The 17670-nt window shown below is 49.1% G+C and overlaps 3 protein-coding genes across 4 annotated transcripts; 1 reads left to right on the top strand and 2 right to left on the bottom strand.

Annotated features, from left to right (window-relative positions):
• Positions 1–287: 287 nt before the first annotated feature.
• CDC42SE1 (CDC42 small effector 1) lies at positions 288–8066 on the top strand. Of its 2 annotated transcripts, none has more exons than XM_060090505.1 (5): positions 288–473; positions 3614–3931; positions 4461–4571; positions 5285–5373; positions 5645–8066. In XM_060090505.1, exons 2-4 carry the CDS (start codon positions 3878–3880, stop codon positions 5357–5359), a joined length of 240 nt encoding a protein of 79 aa, XP_059946488.1. In that variant the 5' UTR covers positions 288–473; positions 3614–3877; the 3' UTR covers positions 5360–5373; positions 5645–8066. The 2 variants fall into 2 exon arrangements, with proteins under 2 accessions (XP_059946488.1, XP_059946489.1); XM_060090506.1 differs by lacking the exon at positions 288–473 and adding an exon at positions 550–651.
• A 1399-nt stretch (positions 8067–9465) lies between these two features.
• Positions 9466–10529, bottom strand: C2H1orf56 (chromosome 2 C1orf56 homolog). The gene has a single exon (XM_060087305.1). The coding sequence runs from the start codon at positions 10527–10529 to the stop codon at positions 9510–9512; it is 1020 nt and encodes a 339-aa protein (XP_059943288.1). The 3' UTR covers positions 9466–9509.
• A 170-nt stretch (positions 10530–10699) lies between these two features.
• On the bottom strand, positions 10700–17305 carry BNIPL (BCL2 interacting protein like). The gene is made up of 9 exons (XM_060087292.1): positions 17242–17305; positions 16976–17040; positions 16541–16765; positions 13816–13998; positions 13533–13635; positions 13238–13369; positions 12195–12281; positions 11907–12005; positions 10700–11445 (listed from the first exon to the last, which is right to left on the bottom strand). The coding sequence occupies exons 3-9, from the start codon at positions 16725–16727 to the stop codon at positions 11409–11411; spliced, it is 828 nt and encodes a 275-aa protein (XP_059943275.1). The 5' UTR covers positions 16728–16765; positions 16976–17040; positions 17242–17305; the 3' UTR covers positions 10700–11408.
• Between the last annotated feature and the right edge of the window lie 365 nt (positions 17306–17670).

Below are 17670 nucleotides of genomic sequence, written 5' to 3'. Positions count from 1 at the left end.
CGGTAGGGCACAGGAACATCGGGGATGCGTGTGCTTCTGCCAATCTCTGAACTCGGTTGGGGCCGGAGGATTTGGGGGCTCCGCTTCCTTTCGCCCCGCAACACCTGGCGCGCAGACGGAACGCACTTTTCTGGAGGGTCCAGCTTGGGTGCCAGGCCTTCCTCGAGGGTCCGCTTTCCCGGGTTTTCCCGGCAGGGGCGGCGGCCCTCGGGGGCTTCCGAGGCCCCTCCCACGTCCCTCCGTCGTGCAGCGCCACCTCAGTCCAGAGGGGAGCTGTGCGCCCGGCTCTCAGCCGGACGGGTTTCGTAATCGCGTCGCGGCCGTTTCCGCCCTCAGCCAGCCGCACCTCTGCTGCTCCGCCCTCGGCTCCCCCACCGCGCCGAGGAGCGAGCCCGGGAACCCCACGCTGGCGGGCACCGAGCGGGAGCCCCCCACCAGCTGGCGCCGGACGCCTGGATGACGGAGCAGAGCAGGTGAGGCCTCGGGCTCGGTCCCTCGGCCCGTGCGCCCCGCCTGCCCCGTCAGGCGGAGACGCACCGGATGCTGGGGGTGGGGGAGGAGGGCGTCCACGGCTGTCGAGATGCTGGGTCGGTGGCAAAAGGGGTGCGCCGGGTAAGGAGCCGTCCCTGTCCGTGCTCCGGCGGTGCGCAGGTGAGGCCAATGAAGAGCAGAAGGGAAGACGGGTCTGGAGTGTTTGGGGGAGACGGGAGGTGGGGAGGTCTCTTTAGAGACTCACCAACCTCGGTGCTGCCGTGTGCCAGCAAACTGAAGCAGAGCTGGTCCGGGAAGGTCTAAATCTGAGACAAGCAGCCACGCCAGACAGTGACAAAGTCGGAAAGATTCACAGAGAGGCCCGATCCTAGTTCAATCCTGGGAGGAGCAGCGAATTTCTGGGTAGAGTCCGGGGGTGGGCAGAAATGGAGCCTATGTGACTGAACCTATTGGGCAGGGGGAGTTGAGGGCCTAGCCCTGTTTCCTCTTAAGCCTCCACAACAAGACCTTTCCTGGGAAGGGTACGGTTGGTGCTGAGGCAAATGCCTGTCACTTGACTGAAAGTTGGGGTCCACCCCCACTTCTCTAGAGCCCCGCAGCAGCCCTCATGTCTGGAGGTCTCCATAGGGGACCAGCTGCAGCCCTGGGCTCATAGCCAGAATTGCCCGCTCCATTTTCTCAATTCTCTTTCTCTTTCTCTCCAGCTGCTTCTTGTGAAGGCTTGTCAGGCAGTGGGGTAGGAGGCCTTCGGGCTGGAGTCAGTGGGACCGGGAAAACCGGTTTGGGGCTAGAACAGCACCAGGGAACTACCTCTGTACATCCTTCCTCCCTGGAACCTTTCTCCCATCCATTCTCCTGCTCACTCCCCAATAGTTTTAAAGCTCTTAAGCTCTCCTGTGACCTTGGTGTCTTTTCCAGCTCTGTATTTCACCCTTCCTATTTGGGACTCAGGCCCAGGTCACAGCACTACTTGGCAGTCAGGGTATGGCTTTATACCGATCTAATCCTGACCCCTCCTACTGTTTACCCAGCCCTTCCCCTTCATTGTGGAGTTGAAATACTAGGTAGTGGGTTCAGGAGCCTCTTCTTCCTGGGCTGACCAGTTGAGGACTTCATTTTTCCTCAACCTACTCTTCTCTAGATATTTTAAAGGAGAGTGGCAGCCAATCACTCTTACTTCCTTTTCTGGCCTGTTCCCCTCCCCCCTCACCACCACCACCACGTTCACCCTGCCCAGTCTTCTCCTCACGCTGACCCCACCCCCAGGTTTCAGAGACCCATATGTCCTGTGTCCTAGGGAATGGAATTTCCTGGTCACTTCTCACCATCATTGGTCATTTCATGCCAAGTCCCACACACACACTTTCCCTCCACCCAGCCCTGGCCAGGTCCCTGGAAAAGGAACAGAAACGTCCTTGTTCCCTCCACTGCCCCTTTCCCTCTCTCCTCCTCCCCCTCTTCTCTCCTTTTCCCTCCCACCATCCACTTCTGTTCACTCAGCTTTGAGCAAGGAGGGTGTTGGGGGAGAGTCCAGTCTCAGTAGAGCATGTCTGGTAGTGTTGGGGGTTTCCTCTGATTCTTCATTGTTTTCTTCATCCCCTCCCACCCCCGCAACCCTTACCACCCAACACCACCACCAGCACGACAAACCCTGTGACTGACTGACTTCCCCACTGACCACAGCTCCCCTCTCTGGACAGCCGTGTTCTGACTTCCGCCCTGTCTCATTACTCCTCCCCTCCAGTGGTGGGAAGGGAAGTAAGAGAAAGCCTGGACTCCCGGGTCCTTCCATCCCTCAGAAGCTGTGTCTCAGTGTTTGTGTGATCTCATCTCAAGGCTGAGAAAAAACCCTCTCAGTTCTTAGATCAGTGTAGGGTGCCAGAGCATCAGGGTTCCAGTTTTGGAGGGAGGGGAGATTCCTATTCAGGCTAAAGTGTAATGTGCATGAAACTGCCCTGTTTGGAATCTTTGAGGTTGCTTGTATTATAGGACTAGGGGAATGCAGTGAAAATAGAGGAAACCTATATGTGCCCTACCCTGGCTGGCAGTAATGGAGAGGGGAGGAAGTTCTTCCTTGGACACTAATGCTGTTGGAAAGTTTCTCATGTCTGGTTGGCTGATGAAGATTGGTGGTGGAAGTGGTAAGGAGGGAAGAGAGAACAGGTCACAGCATGAGAGGAGGAGGGAGGGAGGGAGGCCCAGGCCCTATGGGGTGTGGGGCAGAGCGGAGTGGCACAGGACAGGACATGTGAAGAGGGTGGGGAGGCTGGAAAAAGATGCCTCATGGGACAGAAGATACCTGGCACGTGTACCTACAACCTGTGCACAGATGATCTCCACAAGACACACATAGGGCCATGCCACATATGTGCAAACAGAGGTGCACACAGAGGAGTGCATTGACACAGAACACAGATAAAACAAGAGTGTAGGCAGCCCTCAGGAGGGATCTCAAGGTCAAGTAATAAAGAAACTGTTAAATGGCTTCTGGGAGGGGTTGGATCTCAGTTGAGGGAAATGAGGAGGAACAAGGGCAGGGAACAGAGAGGGAAGGAATTCCTCACTGTAGAAAGTCTTAGGTTCCAACCTGCTGCAGTTGGTCACCTAGGACCTAGGTAGTCAAGGCCTCTCTTGGTCTTAAAGAAAATCTAGGTGTTCAGGGTAAGGTAAGGAAAAAGGGAGGGTCAGGGGTGGAGGCCTTGTTTGTGAGAACAAAAAACCACCATTTCCTCTTCAGAGTCACTGAAATGCCCCTCCCCTTCTGCCTTAAACCCAGGGAGAAGGGAGGTGGAGCTTGTTGCACCCCCAAACTTTGCTCATTTCTGCCAGTATCATTTAGTCCCCTCCCATCCTCTCTTCCTAGCTTCTAGCCCCCTTCCTCTCCCCTCTGTCGGTACCAGCAGCTACTCTTCCGTAACCCTTTGGTGCCCTTTTGGTTCTTTGCCTTTCTCTGAGAGTCAGACTTCGAGGTTCTTATGTTTGGAGAAGGTTAGTGTTTGTTGTAGGACTAGGGCCTTTACAGGGGAGCAAGAAGATACGGGCTCATCAGGAGCCTTCTCAAAGAGTGGGGGAGTGGATTTCTCATTAACTTTTCTCCTCTCTTTACTTTCTGCTCATCCAGGGTTCCAGGTCTGTGGAAGACATAACCTTGTGCCTGCTTGCCCACCCCACTTTCCGACCTTGCTAGTCTCTCAGGGTCTGAGACACTGACCTTCACCGCTCAGCTTAAGGGCTTCAAGGACTCCACTTTCTCTAGACCTGTCCAGCTGAGTAAACCCAGGGTGTTGTTACACCTGAGGGGAGTGAGGAGTGGGCGGTCAAGGCACCAGAGCAAGAGCCCTCTGGGGCCTCAGGCAGAGGCGTGAAACTGGAACCATCGGGGAACATGAGTGAATTTTGGCACAAACTGGGCTGCTGCGTGGTAGAGAAACCCCAGCCGGTAAGTCTCCCCCACCCCACCCCAACACACAGAAACCAGTTACCGTATACTGGGATGTAGATACATCAGTCTAGGATCCGCCGTCTAAAAAGCACACTTCTTGCCTCCTTCTCTGTCAGGATAGCTTCTATGGCCTGGCAGGTGTGTACATGGAATAAAGGGGACTGGGTGATGGAGGAAGTGAACAGTCCTAGCTATCACTTCTTTTTCCTGTCCATTTTGAGTTGGACAGGGGTTGTAGGTGGAGCTTGATACCTGTCAGTTTTCCCCACTGTTTCCTCATCAGCCAGAGGTGACTTTGACTTGTCCTTCCTTTGTCCATTGTTCACTCTGCAGGCCACTGCCCTTACCACCCTGCCTGTGTCCTCTCTCTGTTTATGTTGTTCTAACCTTGACTTTCATACCCTAGTGATTTCCCTGTTACAATGCCGTATCCCCTTTCCCACCAGGCCCTTAGCTCTTCCCTTAGTGGTTTTCATCTCTTTTCCCTTCCTCCACTGTGACATAACTCCCTGTCTTCTCCAATCAGAAGAAGAAGAGGAGACGGATTGACCGGACCATGATTGGGGAACCAATGAATTTTGTCCACCTGACTCACATTGGCTCTGGGGAGATGGGTGCTGGAGATGGACTTGCCATGGTAACAAGGGAATGGGGAGAGGTTGATCCGAGGTTGTGGCCTAGAACTGTGCCCTTGTTTGAAAGTTCAAGCTGGGGACATAACAGAATACTCGATGGGAAGCAAGAAGCTAGGATTCTAGTCCTGGTCACAGGCTGCATAAATCTGAGATCTGGCATTTCAAGTCTCTGGCCTAGGCGCCCTCATCTTAGAATTAGCAGATTGTCCTTCATTGGATGGAGGGTATATATGTCTTAATAGTTACTTGGAGGGCTTTTTCCAAACACCAGAACCCTTCCTTCTGTTAACTAAGAACTGCTGTCTCAGCGCCACAGTAAGTCGTATTGTGGTTGGCAGTGTTGGGACAGGGAAACGGCTGAGCGCCTCTATCCTAAGTCATGTTTACTGTGCATTTCTGCTCTCAAAATAAGGGAAATGGGCTTGGAGGTAGTGAAGGATCTTTTCACCAGTTATGAAACACAGATAAGTATGGGAGAGTCCTTTGTGAGAGGATCTTACTAGTAAAAGACCCACTTTATCTCATCCTCATGAAGGTCATTGTGAACGGAGGCACTGAGACTTCCCTTGGAGGAATAGAGATTAGTTTTAACCTTTTCAGATTGCTTTTATTGTCAAGGAGATGGGGTCAACCTCTTCCCTGGAAGGCACAGGGGAGCTCTTTTACTGTGCCATATGAAGATTTAGGAGAGGGTCTCACATGTGCTTTTTCACAGACAGGTGCAGTTCAGGAGCAGATGAGATCCAAGGGAAACCGAGACAGACCGTGGAGCAATTCTAGGGGCTTATAGCTCCAATACAACTGGTGAGTGATTAGAGAAACCCATCGAGCACCTCCAGCCCCCTGCCTCAGAACCGTGATCCTCTGCAAGAATGGGAAGTGAAGGGAGGAAGAAAGAATTAGAATGGAAGAGTCAAAAATGTAGGATCCAGAAAGGCAGAGAGAAAGGGATGTGCAGACAGATAGAAATAGAAAAAAGAGCACACTGTGGAAATAGTTAAGTGTGAACCAGGTGGTACCCTCTCCCTAAGGTTTTCTTCGAGGCTAATCTTCCTTCTTTTTTTCCTTTAATCAGGTTCTGCTGTGTGTCCAGCCTTCACCCTGTCCAGTCCAGAAGAGATGCTGGCCCTACCAGTTTCCCTCCTAGAATCAGTAACCCCAGGGCCCCTCTTTTCCCTGTCTGTCTAATAGTGCCTCAAATGGCCTGGGGGCTGGACTCCCTCTACTCCCTCTGGCTGTAGCCCCTCCTGGAGATGGGGTCAAGGCAGCAGGACTGACCAAGTGACTACTGGTTGGCCAGAAGGAGCTCAGCTGAAGCCCTGGACACTATCAGATCTGAGATAGGAGTTTTCTGGGAACTTGGAATGAGTTCCCTTCTCCTGAATGACGGTCTAGGTGCCATATGCTTTTAAACTCTTAACCTGGAACTCCTTAAATGTGGTGGGTAGGTGAGATTACCAAAGCTGAAGCCGGCTTTGCTAAGAAGCTCCCTACCTCCCTGCCCTTATCTTTCGTCCTGGAATGAACTGAAGCAGACGTCAAGCAGGGTCTGGGAGGGTGACCACTGGCTAGTCTACTTTTTCTCTTTAGATCTCAGACTTGAAACTCAGTCCCTCAGTATCTCTCTGCCGATACCAGGGTCTTTCTCTAGGTAGGCCTCTAACCCTGTTGCTGTAGCATTGCTGGCTCCTAAGATCTTTCCTTCTTTTTTTAAATTAATTAAAAATTCAATTTAAGATGAGTTCTCTTAATTACCCCCATCCTGCTACTACCTCTGTCCTTAACCCCATCCCTGTCAGGAGCCTTATTTCCCACTGGATAAGAGTTAAGAGGTGGGTCTTAACCTGAAGTCTTGGGGATCTGCCCTCTGCCCACCTCCCTGTTGGCCTAGAGAGCAGGAAGAGGGATCTTGGAGAGAAACCCAGAATGCAGCAAAACTAGGAGTTATGTCTCAGGGTAGACTTACTGATCGCTGAGAATGGGAGTGGTGGTGAAATAAATAGGTTGAAAACAGTCATCCTTGAGTGATCTTAAGATCCTCCGGCATGAGAGCCGGAAGACCTCTAGAGCAAGTTTTCTCAAACTAGGCACTTTTGACATTTTGGGCTGGATAATTCTTGGTAGTGAGGGACTGTCCTGTGCATTATAGGATGTTTAGCAGCATACCTGGCCCACCCTAGTTATAACAAAAAATGTCCCCACATATGGCCAAATGTCTCCGAGGGGGCAAAATCACCCCCAGCTGAGAGCCACTTGATATTTTTCTCTCAAATGATTTCCACTTGTTCATCCTAAGCCTGAGTCATGGATGAACTAGGGCCCTGTGTAAAGTAGGCTCAATAGGGCTGCACATAATCTCCAAACACTTCTTTATTCAGTGTGTTGCTTGTGCTTGCATGGGTTCATGTCTCTGTGGTGGACGTGTACTGTGCTTCTCCATCCTTATGCTCTCTGGAGGAGGGGTTCCTGTGGTGTGGAGACATGAACGGTATGGGGGGGACTGGGGAAGGGAGGGAGTGAAAAACAGTAGAGCCATAGATACCCCAGCTTATCCTCCCCAAATTTTAAGCTCTGTTTCTGTGCCCTAGTCCTAGAACCAGACACAAATAAGACTCAGGGAGTTTTGTCTGAAGACCAGGTCCCACTGCCCACCTGGCGGAAGAGTCTGCTTTAGGTGGGAAAATAATGTAGGAGTAGGGTCTTCAGGCATTTTCAGTTTTCTCAGGTGTTTTGTTCTGGCCCCTTGCAGGGTGATTAGGAGGGCAGAACAGATGAGCTCCTGCCTGCTCTGCGATGAGAAGGCAGGGATCTCATTAGCTCAGTAACAGGAAGAATCCTGTTTGATGGTAGTGGGGGTCAGGAATGTGAGAACTAAGATCCACTCTGCTGATTCCACCATCCGTCCAGTTTGCCCCCACCTATAGTGACTGAGGTTCTAATTTCAGTGTATTTCCTGCAGATTTTTTTTTTTAAGTGTTTAAGCTTGGTTATAGAGATACATTCCCAATGTACCCAATTCCAGTCTATCTAGTTGCTCTGAAAGTAGCTCATCATGTTGGCCTAAAGTAGCTGAATAGCCTGAGGGTTTTACTAGATCTAAAGGGTTAACAGGATAGGGCAGGAAGATGGGGGAACTCCTGGAATCTCCAGTCACCCTGATCTTGAGCCTTATTGTACTGCCTATTTTTGTTTGTTTTGTTTTGGCCACGCCATGCGGCACGCAGGATCTTAGTTCCCGGACCAGGGATCGAACCCACGCCCCCTGCAGTGGAAGCAGGAGTCTTAACCACTGGACCGCCAGGGAAGTCCCTTTACTGCCTATTCTTTAGACACAATCTTTTCTTTGGTGCTCTCACCTTTAGCTACCTTCTCTAATGTGTATGCTACCATCACTTTAACAATATTTAGAGTGATGGGAACGGGTTTGAGAGTCATAATTTATATTAAAAATTGTTGGACTTTTAAATACATTTTCAAATAAAAAAGTTTAAGCAAAATAGTCCCAGAGTAATCACTACAGGTGTGTGTTGGGTTAAAGGGTAGACGTGGTTAATGAAGGCAACTCCTAGAAAGTGGCTGTCGTGGAATTTTGTGCCGACCTTGCCCTTTCTGAGAGAAGGCCAAGTGTCATGAAGGCAAGAAGATAACCATCACCTCCCAGGGGCTCAACTCATTGTTCTTCCTGTTCCTTTTTCTTGGCATTCATCTGAGATTTTTCAAGTCTTTAAAGAAGTACTTGTTTAAAAACAACTTTGGAAATGAAGAAGGTGAGCAATGTCAACATTTTTATCCTGGGGGATAGTGGAAGGGACCAAGCCAGATGCTGCTAGATACACAGTTCAGTCTTAAGGTTCAAGAGATTTATGGTCTCCCCTCCCTCAGGTACCTCTGTAGAAAGACACAAGACCAAACAATGTTTTTTTTTTTTCTAGTTCTGTTTTTCTGTCCTAAAAATATCCAGTGGGAGCTGGGATTGAATGGGGAGGAGAGGTGGAGATGCTGCCACCTCTTGTGGATGAAGTGGCCATTACCTCCGATTTCTGTTTATGTGGGTAAGGAACCAAAATAGAGAAAAGGGAAAATAGTATAACCACATCCATATTCTTTTCCCCTCCTTGCCTCATCTCCCTCTCCCCACAAACCCTCATTCCCTTAACACTGCTGCCCACTATTTATGCTGCTTTTTTATATTGAATAATGGTATTAGACACAATAAGGAGAAAGACAAAAACAAACTGACGGAATGACCGAGTATACATTTTATTGTCCTCCTTTCCCCAAAGGTCCTGTCATCCTGAGACCTTGAGAATATTTTATCAGGTCGATCAGGAACTTTGGTAGCTCTTTTGGTAAAGTAGAGGACAATCCTTCCCTGAGAATTCTTAAGTTTCTGGGAATAATCCCAGGAGGACAGTTCTTTGGGTTAGTCGTGGTTAACAGCATCGGCACTAGTGTCAAACAAACCTGGTTTAAATCCTGCTGTGACTCCGCGAGCTACTCTGTAAACCCCCCGTTTCTTCATCTGTAAAGCGGGAATAATAATACCATAGTGTTGTTGTGAGGGCTGATCCAGGTAGAGTGCACATAAGACCTCAGATATTGGCAGCTGTTACTGTTAAGCTGCGTTAATAAGCTGAAAACTACGAAATCTTCCACATCCATCAACTATCTCCACATCAAGAGTTCTTTATATATCTACAATCTTAACAGTTTGGTCAATAATCATCTAATGACCTACATGTTGCCTAACAGCCAAACAGCAGTTGCTCAAGAAATGATAGGTGGAATCAATGGCTAACAATAATGTAAATAACCAATGCATTTTATGAATCAATAACCAAACATAAGCAACAGTTCACGCAGACACACTGGCTGGCTTAGCAACAGGGTTCTGGATATCAGGACTCTTCAGATGCCTTAACAAAGATGCTGGCTCATCACTAAACACTTACTGGTTGCAGCTCTGTGAACACTGTAGACAGGCTGTTCCAAATATCCTCCAGCTCAGTCCTGACCCTTTTCCAAAAAGCAAGGGCTGGGTTGGGCCAGAGACTGGGGATGAAGGGGGTGGGTCTGAGTCGGCTGACGAGTGGGGGAGGGGGAGTAGCGGTGGTGGCCCTGGTTGTGGTCTGAGTGGTGCAGCTGGTGTCAGGAGAGAGACCTGTATCGAGGGGGCACTCCTCCCGCTCACGGTTGCAGGGGCATTGGTGGTAGGTGCAAGGCCGGTGCTCAGTGCGGAGTTGGCTCAGCGCCCCAACTCGCAGGTGCCCCCAAAGGCCACGCAGTTTCCCGGCCCGGGTCCGGCTCATGGTGCCGGACTTGCAGTGGCAGTGCCACGGGCCCCAGGGCATCAGCACCAGCTGTGGATCCTCGGGAGCTGGCATGGCTGTGGGCGAGGGCGGTGGCCACTGGTTCGGGGTGGACCGTGCTGTTGACCACTGGTTCAGGGTAGTGTCGGAGAGCAGCTGGTCCACATTAGCCTTCCAGGTGGAGGGCCACTGGCTTGAACTCATCCTGATTTCGGAATCCTGGTCATTCGCTGTAAACCCTGGGCTAGGCCCCCCAGGTGCACTGGAAGTCGTATTGTGAGTCTCCACCTCGGTGTTATTCTTTCTAGCATAAATCACAACCCCCTCTTCCAAAGACCCATCCTCCTCCGCTGACAATTGCAACCTGCTACCTGTGGACACCATGGAGGCCAAGAGCTTGGCAGCGGCTGGGCCTGCCAGGCCGTCGGCCACGGCCACGACGTCGTCCTCATCCTCCATTGTTACCCTCATCTTCTGGGAATCAACTCTCCGGGTGCTCCGGGCGGTGCTCCGGTAGCTGCGGGTCATAGGGCCCCCGAAGCGGAAACTGTCCCGCGGCATCGCGGTGGAAGTCAGGCCTTCGGCCCCCGCCGCCCGGGGCCCCAGGCTCAGCAGCAGGGCCCAGAGCAGCGCGCCGGTGGCGGGGACCATGGGGCTGGGCGGTGTGGGGCTGGGAGGGAGGCCAGTGAGGAAGGCCAGGGCTCCCACCTTCTCTCCCTCCCTTCGGCTCTCGACCCACCGGGTCGTTAGAACCGAGGCCCGCGGGGGAGGGGAGGGGGGCTCTGACGCGCGCGCCACGCCCCTCCCCCAGGCCCTCTCCCTGCGGGTCAGCTCCGGCAGGCCCAGGGGCTCAGCTGAAAATCCCAGGGAACCTCTACAGCAAGAATTCCTGTGCCAGAACGGACAGACGGATTGTGATGTAAGGGGCTGGGGAAAGAGTAGTTCACTTCCTCGGCGCGGCGCTTGAATCTCTCATCGCAGTTTATTAATCGCTACAGATCTGAATTTAACAAAGAGGACAAAATACAGGTTTTGGAAATGCCCCTCCCCAGGCTCACAGGCAGCAGACGTGACTACTGAAGGAAAGAGGGAAACAGAATGGCTCTTCAACATTTAGGGCACTGACTCCTGGCTCCCAGCAGGAGCCCTGCCCTCCCCATCCACCCCTCACCTTCACAAACTGCTAGAATACCCCAGGTGGAAAGGATCTCAGACCCAAAGAGAGGAGGTTATTTGCCCAAGGTTCTACAGCTAAAGCAGCACAGCTTTGCACTTTCCTATATAAAATGCCACAACATGCACCCCTCCAGCTGAAATGAAAGTCACCCAGCACATCAGGTTCTGGACCTCAGAGCCCTGCTTTGAAGTCAGGGTCATGGAAGGAACGACATCCCATTGAGATGTGAGGATCCAGTGGTACTGGGATTGAGAATGAGATGATTTACAAAACAGCTCAGATGTTTCAGGGTTTAGGGTGTAAGCAGATCAATATCTTTGCTTGGTTCTTAAGCTCATTATTCCAGTCCTATGCTAGGTCCCTCCTGAGCCATGGAGATCCTGGTCCAGCCTAGGAGAAAGAGAGGGAAAAAAAGTGGTACAGGAGCAGACTGGGTTTTACTCAGGGGTTTAGGGAGAGAAGCCAGGTGAACTGGAAGAGGTAGATTAGATGCTTGGATCGGTCATCATGTAGGATCCTTTGCTCTCTAGCAACCCTCCCCCACTGGATATTCTCTCCTATTCACTGCCAACATATCCCTTCTTAATTTCTAGGGCTGGTCTGAATTTCCTCTAAATTCCGTGCTGTGATTATTCCTTTATTCCTTGATGCACTTATAGGATTAATTTTTTTCATTTGTTCTTGTTGGATACAGTAGTGTCCTGCATGTATGGAGTCTTCCCAGATACAGAGAAGCCTCTGAAAGCAGAGCCTCTGTCTTTTAGTTCCTTTGTTCCAACAAGGCATTAAGAAAGTGGGAGTTGGCCCTTACACATCCCATCCCAAACTTTTATTCTTAAGCCAGGACTCACCGTCTGACAACTTCTGGGATGTGGACCTGATCCATAGAGATGAGTTGGGCCAGCTCTCCAAGGCTGTTCAGAAAACGGATCTTCCGTGTGAACTTGGAACTGAAAAGAGAGGATCAACCAAGTGTGTTTTATACGGGGAAGAGGGCTCCTGGAGATCCTTACAAAGGGAAACATAATAAGTAGAGAGTGGTTAAGGCTAGAAAGAGTCAGGGTGGGACAAGAAGTTCTTAATCTTGATTGTGAAAATGGGGAGAGTGGAAACGGGGTCTTTGTCCCCCAAGCTAGTACCTGATGAAGGGCCGAAGCAGTGCCAGGAATGCCTTCACATACCATGTAGCATGGACAACAACCAGGGCATGCAGGTTTTTCCGGAGCCTGAAGAAGAAGATGAGACCATTCAACTCTCCGTCCCCTTCATGCCTGAAGATCAGGTGGAGCTACCTTCTGTACTTTAACTTCCTTCTCTTCTTCTCTAATTTATAGATTTCTCTGATAGTTGGGTCGAATCCCCATTCCTTTAACTGCAGTCTCAGCTCCATCCATCTTGCTTAGCCTCCTCATTTTTAGGAAACTCTCCTCTTGGAATACCTTAGCCTGGCCTTCTCTACCCCACTTCTTTCCTGTGCCCTACACTCCCATAGTTCCTTTTGTACACTCCTCCATCCCTCCATGACCAGGTGAAGACCAGTGAGGAGAAAAAAAAAGGAACAAGAAGAGAAAAGTGAGCAAATGGAAGACGGAGGGAAGAAAGGAAACAAGAAAAGGGATATCAAGGAAAAAAGGCATAAGGGTCAGAGATGAAGGCAGACAAGAAAAGAAGACAATGGAGATGTGAAAAGTGAAATAAATGGCAAGACTATGAGAAAAGGAAGGGCTGCCTTCCATGTGCCAGGCAATGCACCATGTTGATTTATTTGATTCAAATACTCAGTGGCAAAGGTATTATCATTGACATTTTACAGAGAAGGAAACTGAGTCCCAGAAAGTTAAGTGACTTGTCCACAGTCATGAAGGTAGTAAGTGATAAAGGCAAGATTTTAAACTAGATTTCCATGACTCCAAGAGAGGACAGAAGATAGGAGAGGCTTGGAAAGGGGTATAGAGGGATAAAGAAAAGTGGAAGAGGGAGTTCCCTGGTGGCCAAGTGGTTAGGATTCCGGACTTTCACTGACAGGGCCCAGGTTCAATCCCTGGTCTGGGAACTGAGATCCTGCAAGCCACGTGGCACGGTCAAAAAAAAAGTGGAAGAGATTGAATGGAAGAAAGAATGGAAAGATAGAAAAGAAAAAGATAAGATAGAGCGTGGTAGCCCTCTTGTCCTAGAGGCTCACCGCCGATCCAGGGTGCGGTAACACCGGCGTATCCAGCTCAGAGGTGGAACTTGGGCCCTACTCGTGCCTCCACTCAGGTAAACAAGCAGATAATTGTCAGCTATCAGCAGCTCCAGAGTACCCACCATATACCTGGGGAGATGAAACTGTCAGTGAAGGTATGCGTTTGGGGTTGTGGGGAGAGAGAGGCACCTTACTGTAGACTCTACAGTCAGTTACTGATCAGAGAAGGGGTTCTTTTTAATGTTTCCCTCTCTAACATCCACTCTGGAGCACTTTAAGCCTTCCACCTCACCTAAACAAGTGTTCCATGACATAGGTGTAGTTGGGGATGCTGCTTCTGGGTAGATAACAGGAAGCAAAGAGGATGACAACATTGAGGCCATCACCATGGTAGCCTGAGGAGGAGAAGCGGAAAACTCATTCAGTCAACAAATAAGTATTGATGGACAGTACATCTGTTTAGGTTGAGAGACTCTGAGGGTCTCTAGAAGTTGCAGGAAGGATTCTGAACCCATAACTGAATTTCCAGCTTCGGCATTTTACTTAAGAAGTCACAGTTCTTACCCCTCCATTACCTCCATGAGATAGGACTTTCTTATAGGGCTCAATGACGGTCATGTCCACTCGCTGCTCCTGCTGTCCTGTTCGGAACACCCTCCAGCGATGACCGTCTTCTCCAGCCACATCCCACATACAACCCTGGCCCAGCCTTTCAGCTGCCTCACTGGCCCCCAGGCCGTCTGCCCGCGACAGCTCATCTAAAAAAGTGGGATGGGGAAGGATCAACAAGGCAGAATACATACCTTCAGTATCTTGTAAGTTCCTCAGATTCTTAGAGTTTATTACCTCAACATCTAATTCCTCATTTTTTACCCATGACTCTAGCCCTAGTTTGTCCAATCAACCCAACCCCTTGCTGGTGTCTCTTTCCTGTGACTCATTATCTTCACTTTTTCACTAGACAATGGCCTGGAGGTAACCTTACACTATGGTAGGTTGATGGCCCTTGCCTTTTTTCCAGATTCTTTCTGCCCATGCTTTTCCTTCCTTGGGTGAGCTCATTTATTCCCATGTCTTCAATTACTGCCAGTAAGGCGATGATTCCTTTCTAACCCAGACTTCTCTCCTACCACCAGACCCATATCCCTAAATGCCTAGAGTGGACATCACTATTTTGTGTTTCTCTGTCATCTCCAAGTCACCAGACTCCAAGTGCAACTCAAATTCATTCTCTTCCTATTCTCTCTCATATTCTTTCTTGATGAATGACACCATCCATCTAGTTGCCTGAGAGAGAAAACTCTTTGTCATCCGAGACTCTTTCTTCTCTACCAGCCGTCAAGCCAACAGGACCCCAGATCCTCCTCCATCCATCTCCATTATATCCTCCTTTTATCATTCTTTCCACTATTAGTGTCCCGGTACAGGTTCTGAGCCTTTCTCATCTGGCCTTAGTACTAGCCTCCTAACTCGTTCTCCCTGCCTCTTGTCTGTTTTCCTCCATTCTCCCCTTTACACCACTGCTAGAGCAAGCTTTCTTTTCTTCTCTCCCTTTTTCACTCAAATGGCAATATATATAAAATACAATATACTATACTCACTAATTTTGCATGATCTTTCCATAGCAATAAAAAGAACTGCTTCATCTTAAAAAATAGTGCCTAGTATTTAGTATTCCATGGTATGGATGTACTATAATATTGTAGAACTGACATCCTATTTATGGACCTTTAGGTTGTTTTCAATCTTTTGAAAGCCATCAAATCTGATCATGTTAGTCCCTTGATTAAAACCATTCAAGGGACTCCCCATTGCCTACAGGATAAAATCTAAACTCAGTGTGGCAGCAAGGACCTCCATGATTTGACCCTTGCCTACTTAACACAGTCTTTTGTCATTCTCTCTTCACCTCCCAGCCACAGAATATATATTATATTCTGTGATATAATAATATATATTTTGGTTTTGTTCCTGGCTTCTAAAACAGCTCCTGATGATAAAGGTAAAAGAGGTATCTTTTCCTATTCATAACAAGCCCCTTTCAACCACAGAAGTTTATGTTAATGAGGTGACCTTGGAAAACTTCTGTGGATGAGTGGCGGGTTGCCAGGCCAACCAACCACATGATTAGAGGTTTGGAACTTTTACCCTCTGACCTCTGAGGAGGGGAGAGAGACTGGAGGTTGTGCTAAATCACTAATGGTCAGTGATTTAATCAATCATACCTACATATGAAGCCTCCATAAAAAAACCCTAACTGAAGGGGTTCTGAGAGGTTCTGGGTTGGTGAACACATGGAGGTGCTGGGAGGGTGGTGCAACCACGGAGCTCCACACCTCCTTTCACGTAACTTGTCCTGTGTATTGCTTCCTTCTGGATGTTCCTGATCTGTATCCTCTCATAATAAGCCTGTAATCTAGTAAATAAACTGTTTTCCCAAGTTCTGTGAGCTGTTTTAGCAAATTATCAAACCTGAGGAGGGGGTGGCAGGCACCTCTGATTTATCGCCTGTCGGTCAGAAGCACAGGTGACAACCTGGACGTGTGATTGGTGTCTGAAGTCTGGGGCAGTCTTGTGGGTGAGCCCTTAACCTGTGGTGTCTGTGCGAACTCCAGTTAAGTGTCGTGACTGAATTCTAGGACACCCAATTTGTGTCTGGAGAGTTGGAGAACTGCTTGGTGTGGGGAAAACCCATACATTTGGTGCCAAAAGTGCTGTGAGTAGAGAAGAAACAAAGTTTTCCTTAATACCTAAATAGTCATACTTAATACTCTGAATTCCCCACCATGCCATGCTATTGTCCAATTTGCTTCTTCCACCTAGAATGCCTCTCCAACTACCTGATAAGCTCAGAATGGCATCCTCTGTGAAGTCTTTCTTAACACCTCTCAGGTGGAACTGACCTTTGCCTTCTTCCTGCTTACACTGTACCCTATACACATGTAGATCATAACCTTTAACTGCACTTATTTGTATATATGTTTATTTCATACTAAACAGAGAATTCCCTGAGGGTAGGGATTATCTTATTCATAACTCAGTTCTAGCTCAATGATAGCAATATAACAGTTATTCAATAAAATTTCCCTCAATAAATGAAGTACCCCCTTCTCCCCGCTATACTGACTACTCTCACTTTGGACCAATAAGCTCTACCTTTCCATTCTGAGGAAATTTTGCTGGTCTTACCTCTTGGTCCCCACCTTATTAATTCTAACTTCAGTCTCATTAAATCCATCCTGAGCTTTTTTAACACTGGCCTCTACTTCTACCAGCTCAGTCTTCAGCTTTCTTTCCCACCTTCCCATTCAAATTCATGTCCACTGTCCAGCTGCTCCGAGTCTGAAGGTGTCTCCAACTCGTCTACCTCCAGGTCAGAACTGCCATCAGGAGAGGAAGGTACAGAGTGGGTGGGAGAAGCTCCGTTATCTCCAGGCCCCTTAGTCTGATTCAGTCGCAACTCTGGGGCACAAAGACGCTTACGCATGGGGCGCTGGCCACACAGGGCTGAAGTGCTGGGGGTTCCTGGGGTTGGAGGAGGGAAAAAAAAGGAAGAGAAAGATGGGTTTGTGTTGGTGGGGGATGTTAGAATTCCTGTCTATGTAAGTGATAATATGGGGTGGATTCTAAAGAAGGACTAACACGGGACATTTGGGAAGTAGAACTGCAAGGGACAGGGTGGCATAACCCTTCCCTGGACTAGAATCAGGGAGGTCTGGGTTCTAATTTACCTACCTGCCTGTGAGTCTCTTTCAGGATTATGAGGATCTCCAGAAGGGTCAGCCTCTTCAGGAAGCAATCTAGAGGGGAAAAGATGAAAAGGGGGAAGAAATATAGGCTAAAGGCATTAAGCTTGTATCAACTTATCAATTCCGTCTCCCTGCCACGATGTTATCACCTCTTCATTTCCCCACCTCTTTCCTTCAAGTCCCAATTTACCATCGCTGCCTTCCACTTGTGACCAGCCCTCCCTTTTGCCAGCCTCGCTCATACTTCCTCACCTAGGGGATTCTTCATCCTGCCAGTCTTCCTTCAGCTCCAGTTCCCCAAGTCTCAAGGATGCTCCTAGTACTGCTATTTCTGCATTCTCCCTGACCTTATAGTCTCCCAGAAAAAAAAGATTATTATGAGACAAACTAGGCAGTGTCTTAAGGGAACTGGAATGAAGAGCAGTAATTAAGGTACAGAGCAGAGGGCAGGCCTTAAGAAGAAGTCAGATCTCTTGTCTCCTAGATGTTTCTACCACTTTCACCATTTGTTAGAGAGCCATCACCCCTACTGTTGAGTTTAGGAGCAGAGGAGGTATGGAAGGTAAAGCTAATTATTTTTACCTGTTGGCAGTTGCTCCACCTGCACAGTAGGGGTGAGAGGTATTTCACATTACAATTGGCTGGAACCAGACAGACCAGCCCAGCTGTCACTGGGCAAAG

This window comes from Mesoplodon densirostris, chromosome 2, assembly GCF_025265405.1.
Source record: "Mesoplodon densirostris isolate mMesDen1 chromosome 2, mMesDen1 primary haplotype, whole genome shotgun sequence".
Classification (NCBI taxonomy): domain Eukaryota; kingdom Metazoa; phylum Chordata; class Mammalia; order Artiodactyla; family Ziphiidae; genus Mesoplodon; species Mesoplodon densirostris.
Note: the sequence above shows the minus strand (reverse complement) of the source record. Positions and strands in the feature narration are given on the sequence as shown.

What these genes read in the sequence shown, in the direction of transcription:
- BNIPL (XM_060087292.1), bottom strand. Translation starts at nt 16,727, where the DNA reads ATGCGTAAGCGTCTTTGTGCCCCAGAGTTGCGACTGAATCAGACTAAG. An exon ending in TACCGCACCCTGGATCGGCG is followed by an intron (nt 12,282 to 13,237) that starts GTGAGCCTCTAG and finishes CTTCTTCTTCAG; the next exon opens with GCTCCGGAAAAACCTGCATG. An exon ending in ATCCCAGAAGTTGTCAGACG is followed by an intron (nt 11,446 to 11,906) that starts GTGAGTCCTGGC and finishes TCTTTCTCCTAG; the next exon opens with GCTGGACCAGGATCTCCATG.
- C2H1orf56 (XM_060087305.1), bottom strand. Translation starts at nt 10,529, where the DNA reads ATGGTCCCCGCCACCGGCGCGCTGCTCTGGGCCCTGCTGCTGAGCCTG.
- CDC42SE1 (XM_060090505.1), top strand. Translation starts at nt 3,878, where the DNA reads ATGAGTGAATTTTGGCACAAACTGGGCTGCTGCGTGGTAGAGAAACCC. An exon ending in TGGTAGAGAAACCCCAGCCG is followed by an intron (nt 3,932 to 4,460) that starts GTAAGTCTCCCC and finishes TTCTCCAATCAG; the next exon opens with AAGAAGAAGAGGAGACGGAT. An exon ending in CTGGAGATGGACTTGCCATG is followed by an intron (nt 4,572 to 5,284) that starts GTAACAAGGGAA and finishes GCTTTTTCACAG; the next exon opens with ACAGGTGCAGTTCAGGAGCA.